This window comes from Oncorhynchus kisutch, unplaced genomic scaffold (genome assembly GCF_002021735.2).
Source record: "Oncorhynchus kisutch isolate 150728-3 unplaced genomic scaffold, Okis_V2 scaffold698, whole genome shotgun sequence".
Classification (NCBI taxonomy): Eukaryota; Metazoa; Chordata; class Actinopteri; order Salmoniformes; family Salmonidae; genus Oncorhynchus; species Oncorhynchus kisutch.
This window is the reverse complement of record NW_022262643.1, coordinates 59,908-79,098: the sequence shown is the minus strand read 5'-3', so window position 1 is coordinate 79,098 and position 19,191 is coordinate 59,908. Positions and strand designations below refer to the sequence as shown.

Here is a 19,191-nt window from a genome sequence, read left to right as displayed (position 1 = left end):
GTAACACAACACAGCTACGACCCAGACATACTGTTACACAACACAGCTACGACCCAGACATACTGTTACACAACACAGCTACGACCCAGACATAACACAACACAGCCACGACCCAGACATACTGTTACACAACACAGCTACGACCCAGACATAACACAACACAGCCACGACCCAGACATACTGTAACACAACACAGCCACGACCCAGACATACTGTAACACAACACAGCCACGACCCAGACATAACACAACACAGCCACGACCCAGACATAACACAACACAGCCACGACCCAGACATACTGTAACACAACACAGCCACGACCCAGACATACTGTAACACAACACAGCCACGACCCAGACATAACACAACACAGCCACGACCCAGACATAACACAACACAGACACGACCCAGACATACTGTTACACAACACAGCCACGACCCAGACATACTGTTACACAACACAGCTACGACCCAGACATAACACAACACTTGTTGCTAAATCCACCAGATGTGCTAATGTACTACAAAACTCTTTTCGGAAAATGAAAACGTTTTCAAAATATGGACTCTTAGCGTAGAGACCTCGCCACACGTCTTTATGGAGCCATGTTGAATCTATAATAATATATATGGACTCTTAGGGTAGAGGTCTTTACGGAGCCATGTTGAATCTATAATAATATATATGGACTCTTAGCGTAGAGACCTTCTACACATGTCTTTACGGAGCCATGTTGAATCTATAATAATATATATGGACTCTTAGGGTAGAGGTCTTTACGGAGCCATGTTGAATCTATAATAATATATATATGGACTCTTAGCGTAGAGACCTTCTACACATGTCTTTACGGAGCCATGTTGAATCTATAATAATATATATGGACTCTTAGGGTAGAGGTCTTTACGGAGCCATGTTGAATCTATAATAATATATATATGGACTCTTAGGGTAGAGGTCTTCTACACATGTCTTTACGGAGCCATGTTGAATCTATAATAATATATATGGACTCTTAGCGTAGAGACCTCGCCACAGGTCTTTACGGAGCCATGTTGAATCTCCCTGTTACTGCCGTCATAATAGATGCTGTTTGAGAAGAGAGGTCATTTCATTGTGTAGCCTACGCTCTACTGTAAGCCTATGACAAATAAAAACGTTCGTTTGATTTGAGGTCAGAGAGGTCGGCCCGGTGACCCAGAAGGGCTTCTACCTGGCGTTCCAGGATGTGGGGGCGTGTATCGCTCTGGTCTCCGTCAAGGTGTTCTATAAGGTATTGTGATGTTTATGTATTTTATCTGTCTGTCTGTCTGTCTGTCTGTCTGTCTGTCTGTCTGTCTGTCTGTCTCTCTGTCTGTCTGTCTGTCTGTCTGTCTGTCTGTCTGTCTGTCTGTCTGTCTGTCTGTCTGTCTGTCTGTCTGTCTGTCTGTCTGTCTGTCTGTCTGTCTGTCTGTCTCTCTGTCTCTCTGTCTCTCTGTCTCTCTGTCCGTCCGTCCGTCGGTCCATAAGAAAACTGTATACAGTGGCTTGTGAAAGTGTTCACCCCCTTGGCATCCTCTTCTGTTGCCTTACAACCTGGAATCAAAATGGATTTTTGGGGGGGAGGTTCGTATCATTTGATTTACACAATATGCCTACCACTTTGAAGATGCAAAATATTTTTGTTATTGTGAAACAAATAAGAAATCAGACAGAAAAACAGAAATCTTGAGCGTGCGTAACTATTCACCCCCCACAAAGTCAATTCCTTTTAGAGACACCTTTTGCAGCAATTACAGCTACAAGTCTCTTGGGGTATGTCACTATAAGCTTGGCACATCTAGCCACTGGGATTTTTGCCCATTCTTCAAGGCAAAACTGCTCCAGCTCCTTCAAGTTGGATGGGTTCTGCTGGTGTACAGAAATATTTAAGTCATACCACAGACTCTCAATTGGATTGAGGTCTGGGCTTTGACTAGGCCATTCCAAGACATTTAAATGTTTCCCCTTAAACCACTCATGCTTAGGGCAGGGGTGTCAAACTCAAATACCCAGTGGGCCAAAATGTAAAACCTGAACAAAGTCACGGGCCAACATTGAACAAATTAACCTTTTAATATGGACCCAAACAAGTTTTGCTTTAACATTGAATATGGAACAAGCATCGCTTATTACCATACAATATATAATTTAATAGTGGAGACATGCAAAATCGAATTTCAAATGAAAAAACACATCAATGGCATTCATTTATTAAATAAATAAAATTTAAATAAAAATTGTATGCCTCTTTTCTATTTGCAGCCTTCTGATTTAAATACCAAAATAAACTTTTTCCACTGGCTAATAATTTTACAAATAAAATGATAATAAATCAATCAACCATTCAAGCCCATGCCTGTAGCAAGAAAAAGTGCATAAAGAAAATGTTAATTATTGCACACTGGTCTAATCTGATGTGCCCAAGCCAGATACCTGGCATCTCTTCTTGGATGCTAGTTCATCAATGTCTGGGCTCAAGCTCTGAGCTGAAGAAATCCTCAGTATCGAGCGAAGATGTTTATCAGTCAGACGTCTCCTGTGAGTTGTTTTGGTCATCTTCATCGAGGAGAAAAGTTGCTCGCATAGATAAGTGCTGCCGAACATGGAGAGCATCTGAGCAGCTTGGGTGCGGAGCTGAGGCATTGTGTCAGGGATGAACCGTGGAAACTGTGCGGCGCCCACAGCATCATACTTTGACTTCAGCGTGTCGTTGCACTGGAGTTCAATCAGCTCCATTTGGATGTTGGTTGGTGCATTTTCCACATCAACTGCGAAGGGATTACTAAGCAGTTCAAACTTGCATTTCTGGGCATCGAAGTCGGCAAATCGCCGGCTAAACTCAGCGGCGAGAACACAGAGTTTTTCAGCAAACTGTGCGCATGGGAACACGGCGGTAGAGATCTGCGCTTTTATGGATTGGCAGCAGGGAAAATGGCAAGGGTTTCCTTGCAGCATCTGATTCTCCCACAGGCACAGTTTAGTTTTGAAGGCCCTCACTGCAGCGTACATGTCTGTGATGATGCGCCCCCGCCCCTGAAGCTGCAGGTTCAGCGCATCGAGATGGCTCGAGATGTCACAGAGAAAGGCCAGCTCACACAGGAACTTTTGCTCCCGGAGCTCTGCTGTATCCTTCCCTTTGGTTTCCAGGAATTGACATATTTCCTCACGCAGCTCGAAACATCTGTTCAGTACTTTTCCTCTGCTTAGCCATCTCACCTCTGTGTGATACGGCACGTCTGCGTATTCCGAACCACACTCCTCCAGAAAAGATTTAAACTGGTGGTGATTTAGACCTTTGGCTCTTATAAAGTTAACTACCTGTGTTACTGTGGTCATAACATGTTCCATCTTTAGGGCTTTGGCACACAGTGCTTCCTGATGTATGATGCAGTGGTAAACAGTTAGCTCACCTGCACAGTTCTCTTCCCGCATCTTCTCCCGAACCATGCCCACCAGTCCACTCTTTTTACCGCACATCGCTGGCGCACCATCTGTCGTTAATCCAACGAGTTTATCCCACGGCAGCTTTATTTCAGTTACACATTTGGAAACCTCCTCAAAGATTTCCTTTCCTGTGGTTGTGCCATGCATTGATTTGAATCCTAATAGCTCCTCCGTAACACACAGATTTGAGTCCTCTCCACGGATGAAGACTGACAGCTGAGCAGTATCAGATGCGTCGCAGCTCTCATCCACAGCGAGGGAGAACGCAACAAAATCTTTTCCCTTTTCCATCAGCTGGTCATACAGATTGGTGGCAAGATCACATGTGCGATCAGCTACTGTGTTCCTGCTCAGGCTCAAGTTTGAAAATGCTTGTTTTTTCTCTGGGCATACGAGGTCACAAACCTTCATCATGCACTTTTTCATGAACTCTCCCTCATTAAAGGGCCGGGCTGATTTTGCGATCTCTGCTGCCACTATATAACTAGCCTTTACAGCAGCCTCGCTTTGTGATGTGGCTTTTTTAAACATATTCTGTTGTGAAACCAAACTTCTTTTCATCTCCTCTACTTTCTGGCTCCTTTGAGTCATGTCCAGGTCCTTGTATTTGTCATGGTGTTTCGTTTCATAGTGTCGTCTAATGTTGTACTCCTTACTTACAGCCACGTTGACTCCACAAACAAGACAAACAGGTTTGTCTTTTACATATGTAAACAGATATTCTGCCTCCCACTTGTCCAGAAAGCTCCTGTTTTCTGCCTTTCTGTTCGCCATTTTTGGGAAGGGTTAGCTCGCTGACAGTTGTAGCGTCTATGTTGCTATGACTACTGTCACAGAGGAGAGAGCGTTTCTGGGTCCTGTCCTGATTGGCGCGCGAAAACAGCAGAGCATTATGGGATTCGTAGTACTAGTGGTGAATGCGCTGTATAATACCGGCGGGCCAGCTCTAGTAGTAATTTGGTATTGTCTCGCGGGCCAAATATAATTACCCCGCGGGCCAAATTTGGCCCACGGGCCAGAGTTTGACACCCATGGCTTAGGGTCATTGTCCTGCTGGAGGGTGAACCTCCGTCCCAGTCTCAAATCTCTGGAAGACTGAAACAGGTTTCCCTTAAGAATTTCCCTGTATTTGGCACCATCCATTATTCCTTTAAAACCAGTTTTCTCAGTCCCTGCCGATGAAAAACATGGATGGTGTTCTCGGGGTGATAAGAGGTTTTGGGTTTGCGCCAGACATAGCGTTTTCCTTGATGGCCAAAAAGCTGACCAGAGTACCTTCTTTCATATGTTTGGGGAGTCTCCCACATGCCTTTAGGAGAACACCAAACGTGTTTGCTTATTTTTTCCCTTAAGCAATGGCTTTTTTCTGGCCACTCTTCCATAAAGCCCAGCTCTGAGGAGTGTACGGCTTAAAGTGGTCCTATGGACAGGTACTCCCATCTCTTCCATAAAGCCCAGCTCTGTGGAGTGTACGGCTTAAAGTGGTCCTATGGACAGGTACTCCCATCTCTTCCATAAAGCCCAGCTCTGTGGAGTGTACGGCTTAAAGTGGTCCTATGGACAGATACTCCAATCTCTTCCATAAAGCCCAGCTCTGTGGAGTGTACGGCTTAAAGTGATCCTATGGACAGATACTCCAATCTCTTCCGTAAAGCCCAGCTCTGTGGAGTGTACGGCTTAAAGTGGTCCTATGGACAGATACTCCAATCTCTTCCATAAAGCCCAGCTCTGTGGAGTGTACGGCTTAAAGTGGTCCTATGGACAGATACTCCAATCTCTTCCATAAAGCCCGGCTCTGTGGAGTGTACGGCTTAAAGTGGTCCTATGGACAGATACTCCAATCTCTTCCGTAAAGCCCAGCTCTGTGGAGTGTACGGCTTAAAGTGGTCCTATGGACAGATACTCCAATCTCTTCCATAAAGCCCAGCTCTGTGGAGTGTACGGCTTAAAGTGGTCCTATGGACAGATACTCCAATCTCTTCCATAAAGCCCAGCTCTGTGTAGTGTACGGCTTAAAGTGGTCCTATGGACAGATACTCCAATCTCTTCCGTAAAGCCCAGCTCTGTGGAGTGTACGGCTTAAAGTGGTCCTATGGACAGATACTCCAATCTCTTCCATAAAGCCCAGCTCTGTGGAGTGTACGGCTTAAAGTGGTCCTATGGACAGATACTCCAATCTCTTCCATAAAGCCCGGCTCTGTGGAGTGTACGGCTTAAAGTGATCCTATGGACAGATACTCCAATCTCTTCCATAAAGCCCAGCTCTGTGGAGTGTACGGCTTAAAGTGATCCTATGGACAGATACTCCAATCTCTTCCATAAAGCCCAGCTCTGTGGAGTGTATGGCTTAAAGTGGTCCTATAGACAGATACTCCAATCTCTTCCATAAAGCCCAGCTCTGTGGAGTGTACGGCTTAAAGTGATCCTATGGACAGATACTCCAATCTCTTCCCTAAAGCCCAGCTCTGTGGAGTGTACGGCTTAAAGTGGTCCTATGGACAGATACTCCAATCTCTTCCATAAAGCCCAGCTCTGTGGAGTGTACGGCTTAAAGTGGTCCTATGGACAGATACTCCAATCTCTTCCATAAAGCCCAGCTCTGTGGAGTGTACGGCTTAAAGTGGTCCTATGGACAGATACTCCAATCTCTTCCATAAAGCCCGGCTCTGTGGAGTGTACGGATTAAAGTGGTCCTATGGACAGATACTCCAATCTCTTCCATAAAGCCCAGCTCTGTGGAGTGTACGGCTTAAAGTGGTCCTATGGACAGATACTCCAATCTCTTCCATAAAGCCCAGCTCTGTGTAGTGTACGGCTTAAAGTGGTCCTATGGACAGATACTCCAATCTCTTCCGTAAAGCCCAGCTCTGTGGAGTGTACGGCTTAAAGTGGTCCTATGGACAGATACTCCAATCTCTTCCATAAAGCCCAGCTCTGTGGAGTGTACGGCTTAAAGTGGTCCTATGGACAGATACTCCAATCTCTTCCATAAAGCCCGGCTCTGTGGAGTGTACGGCTTAAAGTGATCCTATGGACAGATACTCCAATCTCTTCCATAAAGCCCAGCTCTGTGGAGTGTACGGCTTAAAGTGATCCTATGGACAGATACTCCAATCTCTTCCATAAAGCCCAGCTCTGTGGAGTGTATGGCTTAAAGTGGTCCTATAGACAGATACTCCAATCTCTTCCATAAAGCCCAGCTCTGTGGAGTGTACGGCTTAAAGTGATCCTATGGACAGATACTCCAATCTCTTCCCTAAAGCCCAGCTCTGTGGAGTGTACGGCTTAAAGTGGTCCTATGGACAGATACTCCAATCTCTTCCATAAAGCCCAGCTCTGTGGAGTGTACGGCTTAAAGTGGTCCTATGGACAGATACTCCAATCTCTTCCATAAAGCCCAGCTCTGTGGAGTGTACGGCTTAAAGTGGTCCTATGGACAGATACTCCAATCTCTTCCATAAAGCCCGGCTCTGTGGAGTGTACGGATTAAAGTGGTCCTATGGACAGATACTCCAATCTCCGCTGTGGAGCTTTGCAGCTCCTTCAGGGTTATCTTTGGTCTCTTTGGTGCCTCTCTGATTAACGCCCTCCTTGCCTGGTCTGTGAGTTTTGGTGGGCGGCCCTCTCTTGGCGGGTTTGTTGTGGTGCCATATTCTTCAAAGTTTCAGATATTTTTTTATAACCTAACCCTGATCTGTACTTCTCCACAACTTTGTCCCTGACCTGTTTGGAGAGCTCCTTGGTCTTCATGGTGCTGCTTGATTGGAGGTGCCCCTTGTTTAGTGGTGTTGCAGACTCTGGGGCCTTTCAGAACAGGTGTACATATACTGAGATCATGTGACACTATGATTGCACACAGGTGGACTTTATTTAACTAATTATGTGACTTCTGAAGGTAATTGGTTGCACCAGATCTTATTTAGGGGCTTCATAGCAAAGGGGGTGAATACATATGCACAGGGGGTGAATACATATGCACAGGGGGTGAATACATATGCACAGGGGGTGAATACATATGCACAGGGGGTGAATACATATGCACAGGGGGTGAATACATATGCACAGGGGGTGAATACATATACACAGGGGGTGAATACATATACACAGGGGGTGAATACATATACACAGGGGGTGAATACATATGCACAGGGGGTGAATACATATGCACAGGGGGTGAATACATATGCACAGGGGGTGAATACATATGCACAGGGGGTGAATACATATGCAAAGGGGGTGAATACATATGCACAGGGGGTGAATACATATGCACAGGGGGTGAATACATATACACAGGGGGTGAATACATATGCACAGGGGGTGAATACATATGCACAGAAGGTAATTGGTTGCACCAGATCTTATTTAGGGGCTTCATAGCAAAGGGGGTGAATACATATAGACACACCACTTTTAATGTATTTATGTTTTGTGTTGTTAGAGTAGATTTGTTTTTCACCAATTTGCACTATTTTGTGTTTGTCCATCACATGAAATCCAAATAAAAATCAATTTAAATGACAGGTTGTAATGCAACAAAAACTCCAAGGGGGAGAAATACTTTTGCAAGGCCCTGTACTGACTTTATATCTCTCTCCTTATCGAAGCGCTGTCCATCCACTCTGAGGAACCTGGCAGCGTTCCCAGACACGGTACCAAGGGTCGACTCCTCCTCGCTGGTGGAGGTGCGGGGAGCGTGCGTGGAGAACGCAGAGGAGAGGGACACGCCCAAACTGTACTGTGGGGCGGACGGGGACTGGCTGGTTCCTCTGGGGCGATGCGTCTGTAGTCTGGGACATGAGGAGATTGACGGAATCTGCCAGGGTGAGTTGTGGCTTACAATTCCCCCTGGGCTCAGATATCAGTTTGGTTGTCAAAATACGTGAATTCAATGTGAAATCAACAAAAGAATTCACCACGTCATTGGATTTAGGTTAGACGTTGGGTGACAAAAATACGAAATTGCAAATCCAATCAGTTTTACACATTGATTCAACATCATCACGTTGAATTATTTTGTTGAAATGACATGGAAACAACGTTGATCAAACCAGTGTTTTGCCCAGTGGGTTCATAGTGCTTTACATTGTTGTGTGATTATTCCGGCTGACCCCAATTAGTCGACTGGTCGATTGTTTTATGTTTTTGGGTCGAGCAGTAGCAAATATATATAAATATATTATTTATGGCACATGAGACTCCTGTCTTATTCGCGCCCATTTTAGTGAACTAATCCATTGTCAGAGCCGAGACTAATCCATTGTGAAGGCCGAGACTAATCCATTGTGAGGGCCGAGACTAATCCATTGTGAAGGTTGAGAATAATCCATTGTGAAGGCTGAGACTAATCCATTGTGAAGGCCGAGACTAATCCATTGTGAAGGCCGAGACTAAACACTGTGAGGGCCGAGACTAATCCATTGTGAAGACCGAGACTAATCCATTGTCAGGGCCGAGACTAATCCATTGTCAGGGCTGAGACTAATCCATTGTGAAGGCCGAGACCAATCCATTGTCAGGGCCGAGACTAATCCATTGTGAAGGCTGAGACTAATGCATTGTGAAGGCCGAGACTAATCCATTTTGAAGGCCGAGACTAATCCAATGTGAAGGCCAAGACTAATCCATTGTGAAGGCCGAGACGAATCCATTGAGGAGGCTGAGACTAATCCATTGTGAAGGCTGAGACTAATCCAATGTGAAGGCCGAGACTAATCCATTGTGAAGGCCGAGACTAATCCATTGTGAAGGCCGAGACTAATCCATTGTGAAGGCCGAGACTAATCCAATGTGAAGGCCGAGACTAATCCAATGTGAAGGCCAAGACTAATCCAATGTGAAGGCCGAGACTAATCCATTGTGAAGGCCGAGACTAAACCATTGTGAAGGCCGAGACTAATCCATTGTGAAGGCCGAGACTAATCCAATGTGAAGGTCGAGACTAATCCAATGTGAAGGCCGAGACTAATCCAATGTGAAGACCGAAACTAATCCAATGTGAAGGCCGAGACTAATCCAATGTGAAGGCCGATACTAATCCATTGTGAAGGCCGAGACTAATCCAATGTGAAGGCCGAGACTAATCCAATGTGAAGGCCGAGACTGATCCATTGTCAGGGCCGAGACTGATCCATTGTCAGGGCCGAGACTAATCCAATGTGAAGACCGAGACTAATCCAATGTGAAGGCCGATACTAATCCATTGTGAAGGCCGAGACTAATCCAATGTGAAGGCCGAGACTAATCCAATGTGAAGGCCGAGACTGATCCATTGTCAGGGCCGAGACTGATCCATTGTCAGGGCCGAGACAAATCCAATGTGAAGGCCGAGACTAATCCAATGTGAAGGCCGAGACTAATCCATTGTGAAGGCCAAGACTAATTCAATGTGAAGGCCGAGACTAATCCATTGTCAGGGCCGAGACTAATCCATTGTGAAGACCGGGACTAATCCAATGTGAAGGTCGAGACTAATCCATTGTCATGGCCGCTGGGGAGAGTGGCTAAATTGCACAATGTATGTCTCTCTCCCGCCAATTTGTGCACATTCATTGTTTAATGACTTCATTGTGTGAATTGGTTTGCTTTTGATTGTTAGTTCCTATCATTAATTCATTACATTTATCACCAGTAGTATATTTACTGTTAATTCCTATAATTTATCATCTATAATGTTTGTTTGGTTTCACTCATTTCTGTTAATTAATCAATATATTACTGTTAGTTTTTTTTTACCATTCTGACTGTCGGAGTGGAGATGTTGTTTTCAGAGCACAAACCTCTTGTGAGAAACACATTTTGGTTTTATTTCATTCCATTTACGAGTTTTGCAAAATTTAGTAATTGTCAATTTTCTACCTTATAGTCTACACTGTAGTCTACCCTTTAGTCTACCCTATAGTCTATAGTCTACCCTATAGTCTATAGTCTACCCTATAGTCTACCCTTTAGTCTACCCTGTAGTCTATAGTCTACCCTATAGTCTACCCTATAGTCTACCCTATAGTCTACTCTATAGTCTACCCTATTGTCTACTCTATAGTCTATAGTCTACCCTATAGGTTACCTTATAGTCTACCCTATAGTCTACTCTAGTGTCTACCCTATAGTCTACCCTATAGTCTATTGTCTACCCTATAGTCTACTCTAGAGTCTACCCTGTAGTCTACCCTATAGTGTACCCTATAGTCTATAGTCTACCCTATACTCTATTGTCTACCCTATAGTCTACCCTATAGTCTATAGTCTACCCTATAGTCTACTCTAGAGTCTACCCTGTAGTCTACCCTATAGTCAATGTCTACCCTATAGTCTATTGTCCACCCTATAGTCTACCCTATAGTCTAACGTATAGTCTACCCTATAGTCTATAGTCTACTCTATAGTCTACCCTATAGTCTACCCTATAGTCTGTAGTCTACCCTATAGTCTAACCTATAGTCTGTCGTCTACCCTATAGTCTACCCTATAGTATACCCAGTAGTCTACCCTATAGTCTATAGTATACCCCATAGTCTGTAGTCTACCCTATAGTCTGTAGTCTACCCTATAGTCTATAGTATACCCTATAGTCTGTAGTCTACCCTATAGTCTGTAGTCTACCCTATAGTCTGTAGTCTACTCTATAGTCTACTCTGTAGTCTACTCTATAGTCTACTCTATAGTATACCCTGTAGTCTACCCTATGGTCTATAGTCTACCCTATAGTCTGTAGTCTACCCTATAGTCTATAGTATACCCTATAGTCTGTAGTCTAACCTATAGTCTGTAGTCTACCCTATAGTCTATAGTATACCCTATAGTCTGTAGTCTACCGTATAGTCTATAGTCTACCCTATAGTCTGTAGTCTACCCTATAGTCTATAGTCTACCCTATAGTCTGTAGTCTACCCTATAGTCTACTCTATAGTATACCCTGTAGTCTACCCTATAGTCTGTAGTCTACCCTATAGTCTATAGTCTACCCTATAGTCTATAGTCTACCCTATAGTCTGTAGTCTACCCTATAGTCTGTAGTCTACCCTATAGTCTGTAGTCTACCCTATAGTCTAACGTATAGTCTGTAGTCTACCCTATAGTCTCCCCTATAGTATACCCTGTAGTCTACCCTATAGTCTATAGTCTACCCTATAGTCTGTAGTCTACCCTATAGTCTTTAGTCTACCCTGTAGTCTAACCTATAGTCTGTAGTCTACCCTATAGTCTACCCTATAGTATACCCCGTAGTCTACCCTATAGTCTGTAGTCTACCCTATAGTCTGTAGTCTACCCTATAGTATACCCTGTAGTCTACCCTATAGTCTATAGTCTACCCTATAGTCTACAGTCTACTCTATAGTCTAACCTATAGTCTACCCTATAGTCTGTAGTCTACCCTATAGTCTAACCTACAGTCTGTAGTCTACCCTATAGTCTATAGTATACCCTGTAGTCTACCCTATAGTCTATAGTCTACCCTATAGTCTACCCTATAGTCTATAGTCTACCCTATAGTCTACTCTATAGTATACCCTGTAGTCTACCCTATAGTCTATAGTCTACCCTATAGTATACCCTGTAGTCTACCCTATAGTATATAGTCTAACCTATAGTCTACCCTATAGTCTATAGTCTACCCTATAGTATATAGTCTAACCTATATTCTACCCTATAGTCTATAGTCTACCCCATAGTCTACTCTATAGTATACCCTGTAGTCTACCCTATAGTCTATAGTCTACCCTATAGTCTATAGTCTACCCTATAGTCTATAGTCTACCCTATAGTCTGTAGTCTACCCTATAGTCTGTAGGCATCTAAATGCGCCCCACCAGTAATAATCTGTGGAGCATCTCAAAGTAATGTTTTCTCCACCTCAAACAGCAAGCGAACAAAGTCTGTTTTTACATTCATGGAGACAATAGTTCCTCAACGTATCTGAAAAACAAATCTTTCCAGCTCTCTCTCTCCCTTTCGATAACCACTCAGCGTGAAAGGGATAAATGTCATGCTCTGATCCAGTGGAAATGTCATAAAATAAGCCTACCTAATTACTGATTATCCCTTGTGTAAATAGCCTACAGCTGTTTCTGTCCCGAGCTCACTGGTGCAGGAGGGCACAGAATATTTTAAACAATGTTGCAAGTTTGCTAGCTCTCCTAGTTAATAGTTGATACGATGTTTCTAGTTCCTTGCAGACAGGCCATGTGTAGACAATGTGATTTATAGGATACTTATTTTTAATCCGGTTATTTTCTATCTGTGGGCTGGTTTTTATTTGTTGGTTTCATGTAGGCTGTTTTTACATAGTTGGTAATGGGAATAGAAGTTACTTTTCAGGTTTGTATCATTTTCATTTAGATATAATGTTGATGAACCACATGACAATGATTTTGAGATACGAAGACGTTTTTATAAATGAAATGATACCTGTTCCATGAAACTGTGCATGTGAAAGCCATAACTGTCACTCAGAGCGGTAGAAATGGTAAGATAAATTGGCGTTTCCACATGAGAAAAGTTGCCGACTCTTCATGTAGCCTTTTACTACCGGCAACTTCTGGAGAATAACGGCAGAATCTGAGACAGCCAGCAGGAGAGGGAGGCGGATGGGAGGGTCAGGTTAGGGAGGGTCAGGTTAGGGAGGAGGATGGGAGGGTCAGGAGAGGGAGGGTCAGGAGAGGGAGGGTCAGGAGAGGGAGGTGGATGGGAGGGTCAGGAGAGGGAGGATCAGGAGAGGGAGGGTCAGGAGAGGGAGGCGTATGGGAGGGTCAGGAGAGGGAGGGTCAGGAGAGGGAGGCGGATGGGAGGGTCAGGAGAGGGAGGGTCAGGAGAGGGAGGGTCAGGAGAGGGAGGCGGATGGGAGGGTCAGGAGAGGGAGGATCAGGAGAGGGAGGGTCAGGAGAGGGAGGCGGATGGGAGGGTCAAGAGAGGGAGGCGGATGGGAGGGTCAGGAGAGGGAGGCGGATGGGAGGGTCAGGTCAAGTATTTCTTCTTCCGGTTATCTAGATCTCTGGCTCCCTCTTGAGTCATTTATTTCATCAAACAGTGGGCTTAAAGCATCAGACAAGCTCGATGCATCCATGTGGTGCATGGATGCACATTGGCTGTGTCTGTATACTGGAAAACATGACCCACCACATGGATTTGGTCTCATGTAGCAACATTTGAAATTATGTTTTTTTTACATGAGATAAAAGTAGAGACTTAAAGCTAGAAAATGGTACATCAGACACTGCAGTCGAGGAACAATGAGAAAGTCATTCTGCTTTGAAAGTTGATAAACTTGTAACACCACTTTTGAGAAAATGGCCTGTGAGTGTGTTCACACCCTCTTAAACCTAGCCCCACCCATCTCTTTAAGGATTCGCAGTGTAGTAAAAAAAACTAAGATTTCAAGACTAAAAGTGGTGAACGTAGTAGAAAAGGGTGGTTGTATCCTAATACACTTCTTCTAGTCGGCCTGTATCCTAAATACACTTCTTCTCGTCGGCCTGTATCCTAAATACACTTCTTCTAGTCGGCCTGTATCCTAAATACACTTCTTCTCGTCGGCCTGTATCCTAAATACACTTCTTCTAGTCGGCCTGTATCCTAAATACACTTCTTCTAGTCGGCCTGTATCCTAAATACACTTCTTCTAGTCGGCCTGTATCCTAAATACACTTCTTCTAGTCGGCCTGTATCCTAAATACACTTCTTCTAGTCGGCCTGTATCCTAAATACACTTCTTCTAGTAAGCCTGTATCCTAAATACACTTCTTCTAGTAAACCTGTATCCTAAATACACTTCTTCTAGTCAGCCTATAATCTGACTTTAGTGCAAGTCATGTTGTTCTTCACATTACCGTTTCTGATAAACACACACTTTATAAAATAAAATAAAATAATAAAATCCCTAATCTTATGTATCACAGGATACAGAAGGTGTAAACGGTACAGTGGAATGGTTACTTGCATAGTGAAGTCTTTTGTTTAGACATGTAGCTAGCTAGCTAGGTTAAAGAAAAGGAACCATAAACCCAACTCTAATGCTGAGTTAAAAACAACAGGGAACTCAACAACAACAAAAAACTGGGAAAAATCTGTCATCCAACTCGAGATAAAATCCAACTGGGGAACTCAAGCTTCTTTTCTAGAGCTCATTCACAGATCATACATGTAACGCGAGCTAACTAGCTAAGAGTACACCTCAACTGGCAATGAAAACGACTTTCTGACTAAATTAGAAACTTATAATATCTGAAAATGGAGCTAGACTCTTTACCCATAGACATTGGCTTTAGCTCATAGGGCTAACACAGTCTGGTGTGTTTAACTCTGCCTCATGGCAGGAGGTACAGAGCTAGCCTCATGGCAGGTTTTGCAGAGCTAGCCTAATGGCAGGTGGTGTAGAGCTAGCCTCATGGCAGGTGGTATAAAGCTATCCTCATGGCAGGTGGTGCAGAGCTATCCTCATGGCAGGTGGTGCAGAGCTAGCTTCATGGCAGGTGGTGTAGAGCTATGGCAGGTGGTGCAGAGCTAGCCTCATGGCAGGTGGTGTAGAGCTAGCCTCATGGCAGGTGGTGTAGAGCTATGGCAGGGGGTGCAGAGCTAGCCTCATGGCAGGTGGTGCAGAGCTAGCCTCATGGCAGGGGATGCAGAGCTAGCCTTATTGCATGTGGTATAAAGCTAGCCTCATGGCAGGTGGTGCAGAGCTATCCTCATGGCAGGTGGTGCAGAGCTATGGCAGGTGGTGCAGAGCTATGGCAGGTGGTGCAGAGCTAGCCTCATGGCAGGGGGTGCAGAGCTAGCCTCATGGCAGGTGGTGCAGAGCTAGCCTCATGGCAGGGGATGCAGAGCTAGCCTCATGGCAGGTGGTATAAAGCTAGCCTCATGGCAGGTGGTGCAGAGCTATCCTCATGGCAGGTGGTGCAGAGCTATGGCAGATGGTGCAGAGCTAGCCTCATGGCAGGTGGTGCAGACCTATGGCAGGTGGTGCAGAGCTAGCCTCATGGCAGGTGGTGCAGAGCTATGGCAGGTGGTGCAGAGCTAGCCTCATGGCAGGCGGTGCAGAGCTAGCCTCATGGCAGGGGGTACAGAGCTAGCATCATGGCAGGTGGTGTAGAGCTAGCCTCATGGCAGGTGGTGTAGAGCTAGCCTCATGGCAGGTGGTGTAGAGCTATGGCAGGTGGTGCAGAGCTAGCATCATGGCAGGTGGTGCAGAGCTATGGCAGGTGGTGCAGAGCTAGCCTCATGGCAGGTGGTGCAGAGCTATGGCAGGTGGTGCAGAGCTAGCCTCATGGCAGGCGGTGCAGAGCTAGCCTCATGGCAGGTGGTGCAGAGCTAGCCTCATGGCAGGGGGTACAGAGCTAGCATCATGGCAGGTGGTGTAGAGCTAGCCTCATGGCAGGTGGTGTAGAGCTAGCCTCATGGCAGGTGGTGTAGAGCTATGGCAGGGGGTGCAGAGCTAGCCTCATGGCAGGTGGTGCAGAGCTAGCCTCATGGCAGGGGATGCAGAGCTAGCCTCATGGCAGGTGGTATAAAGCTATCCTCATGGCAGGTGGTGCAGAGCTATCCTCATGGCAGGTGGTGCAGAGCTATGGCAGGCGGTGCAGTGCTATCCTCATGGCAGGTGGTGTAGAGCTAGCCTCATGGCAGGGGGTGCAGAGCTAGCCTCATGGCAGGGGGTGCAGAGCTAGCCTCATGGCAGGTGGTGCAGAGCTAGCCTCATGGCAGGGGGTGCAGAGCTAGCCTCATGGCAGGTGGTGCAGAGCTAGCCTCATGGCAGGTGGTGTAGAGCTATGGCAGGGGGTGCAGAGCTAGCCTCATGGCAGGTGGTGCAGAGCAAGCCTCATGGCAGGTAGTGCAGAGCTATGGCAGGTGGTGCCGAGCTAGCCTCATGGCAGGTGGTGCAGAGCTATGGCAGGTGTTGCAGAGCTAGCCTCATGGCAGTTGGTGCAGAGCTATGGCAGGTGGTACTGAGCTAGCCTCATGGCAGGTGGTGTAGAGCTATGGCAGGGGGTGCAGAGCTAGCCTCATGGCAGGTGGTGCAGAGCTATGGCAGGTGGTGCAGAGCTAGCCTCACGGCATGGGGTGCAGAGCTAGCCTCATGGCAGGCGGTGCAGAGCTAGCCTCATGGCAGGGGGTGCAGAGCTAGCCTCATGGCAGGTGGTGCAGAGCTAGCCTCATGGAAGGTGGTGTAGAGCTATGGCAGGGGGTGCAGAGCTAGCCTCATGGCAGGTGGTGCAGAGCTAGCCTCATGGCAGGTGGTGCAGAGCTAGCCTCATGGCAGGTGGTGTAGAGCTATGGCAGGTGGTAAAAAGCTAGCCTCATGGCAGGTGGTATAAAGCTAGCCTCATGGCAGGGGATGCAGAGCTAGCCTTATTGCATGTGGTATAAAGCTAGTCTCATGGCAGGTGGTGCAGAGCTATCCTCATGGCAGGTGGTGCAGAGCTGTGGCAGGTGGTGCAGAGCTAGCCTCATGGCAGGGGGTGCAGAGCTAGCCTCATGGCAGGTGGTGCAGAGCTAGCCTCATGGCAGGGGATGCAGAGCTAGCCTCATGGCAGGTGGTATAAAGCTAGCCTCATGGCAGGTGGTGCAGAGCTATCCTCATGGCAGGTGGTGCAGAGCTATGGCAGGTGGTGCAGAGCTAGCCTCATGGCAGGTGGTGCAGACCTATGGCAGGTGGTGCAGAGCTAGCCTCATGGCAGGTGGTGCAGAGCTATGGCAGGTGGTGCAGAGCTAGCCTCATGGCAGGCGGTGCAGAGCCTCATGGCAGGTGGTGCAGAGCTAGCCTCATGGCAGGGGTAGAGAGCTAGCCTCATGGCAGGTGGTGTAGAGCTAGCCTCATGGCAGGTGGTGTAGAGCTAGCCTCATGGCAGGTGGTGTAGAGCTATGGCAGGGGGTGCAGAGCTAGCCTCATGGCAGGTGGTGCAGAGCTATGGCAGGTGGTGCAGAGCTAGCCTCATGGCAGGTGGTGCAGAGCTATGGCAGGTGGTGCAGAGCTAGCCTCACGGCAGGGGGTGCAGAGCTAGCCTCATGGCAGGCGGTGCAGAGCTAGCCTCATGGCAGGGGGTGCAGAGCTAGCCTCATGGCAGGTGGTGCAGAGCTAGCCTCATGGCAGGTGGTGTAGAGCTATGGCAGGGGGTGCAGAGCTAGCCTCATGGCAGGTGGTGCAGAGCTAGCCTCATGGCAGGTGGTGCAGAGCTATGGCATTGGGTGCAGAGCTAGCCTCATGGCAGGTGGTGTAGAGCTATGGCAGGTGGTATAAAGCTAGCCTCATGGCAGGTGGTATAAAGCTAGCCTCATGGCAGGGGGTGCAGAGCTAGCCTCATGGCAGGGGGTGCAGAGCTAGCCTCATGGCAGGTGGCGTCTCCTTCTCAACCGCCTGTCAGAGTTACTGTAGAGAGGAGCACAGTGTACCCCAGTAGGATCTGAGGCTAAAGCCCTGACACACACACACACAGCCTCCGCAGCAGCAGTGAATGTATAAGTAGATGCTAAAGCATTCTAACTGAAGGAGAAGAGGGAGGGAGGGAGGGAGGGATGGAGGGAGGGAGGGAGCAACGGATGTAGGGAGGGAGGGAGGGAGCAATGGATGACAGGAGGGAGGGAGGGAGGGAACGAGGGAGGGAGGGAGGGAGGGAGCGACGGAGGGAGGGAGGGAGGGAGGGAGGGAGGGAGGGAGGGAGAGAGGGAGAAAGGGGAGGGAGGGGGAGCAACAGATATAGGGAGGGAGGGAGGGAGGGAGGGAGGGAGGGAGGGAGGGAGGGAGGGAGGGAGGGAGGGAGGGAGGGAGGGAGGGAGCAACGGATATAGAGAGGGTGGGAGGGAGGGAGGGAGGGAAGGTGGGTGCATTGCATCAGATAGACAGAGGTCTCTGGGGCCTGGCAAGTCATCTACAGAGCTTGAGATATCACTTCTCTCTCCTCCCCTCATCCTTCCTTTCCTCCTCTGTTCAGATGTTAATAAGGACAGCAGTATGTATGAGATGTCTCTGTCAGCTAGAGGAGTCTCTCTTCAGATGTTGAGGACAGCAGTATGTATGAGATATCTCTGTCAGCTAGAGGAGTCTCTCTTCAGATGTTGAGGACAGCAGTATGTATGAGATGTCTCTGTCAGCTAGAGGAGTCTCTGTTCAGATGTTGAGGACAGCAGTATGTATGAGATATCTCTGTCAGCTAGAGGAGTCTCTGTTCAGATGTTGAGGACAGCAGTATGTATGAGATATCTCTGTCAGCTAGAGGAGTCTCTGTTCAGATGTTAATAAGGACAGCAGTATGTATGAGATGTCAGCTAGAGCGTCATGACTCGTCACCTTCCTTATCAGTGGGTCACAATACACTTCTTTAATTCTCCTTCAGTCTGTTCTCTCTCTCAAAAGAAGTTAAAGTGTCAGGATCGAAAAAGGCACGTTGAACTATTGATCTGTGTCCGTTTGTAATATCAACGTAGTTGTATTAGATTGGGTCATCTCTCAAGCAGCTAGCTGGTTTGTCTGTTACTGAACACCAGTCTGTTACCGAACACTAGTCTGTTATCGTTATCACATTAAGAGAGCTGGGCGCAGGATAATTCTCTGTGACAACAGAGTTATCACATTAAGAGAGCTGGGCGCAGGATAATTCTCTGCGACAACAGAGTTATCACATTAAGAGAGCTGAGTTATCACATTAAGAGAGCTGGGCGCAGGATAATTCTCTGCGATAACAGAGTTATCATGACTGTATGTCCTGTTTTTAAAATATCATTTTGATCAGACAAAG

The 19,191-nt window shown here is 46.8% G+C and overlaps 1 protein-coding gene across 1 annotated transcript in view; it reads left to right on the top strand.

Annotated features, from left to right (window-relative positions):
* The window catches only part of LOC116361462 (ephrin type-A receptor 6-like), a gene marked incomplete at both ends in the record, with an annotated part of 70,404 nt that overhangs the window by 5,876 nt on the left and 45,337 nt on the right, over positions 1-19,191 (top strand). The window contains 2 exons of the mRNA XM_031815912.1: positions 1,176-1,274; positions 8,074-8,290. Of these exons, the coding sequence (XP_031671772.1) occupies positions 1,176-1,274; positions 8,074-8,290 (316 nt within the window). The remainder of the gene's footprint in view (positions 1-1,175; positions 1,275-8,073; positions 8,291-19,191) is intronic.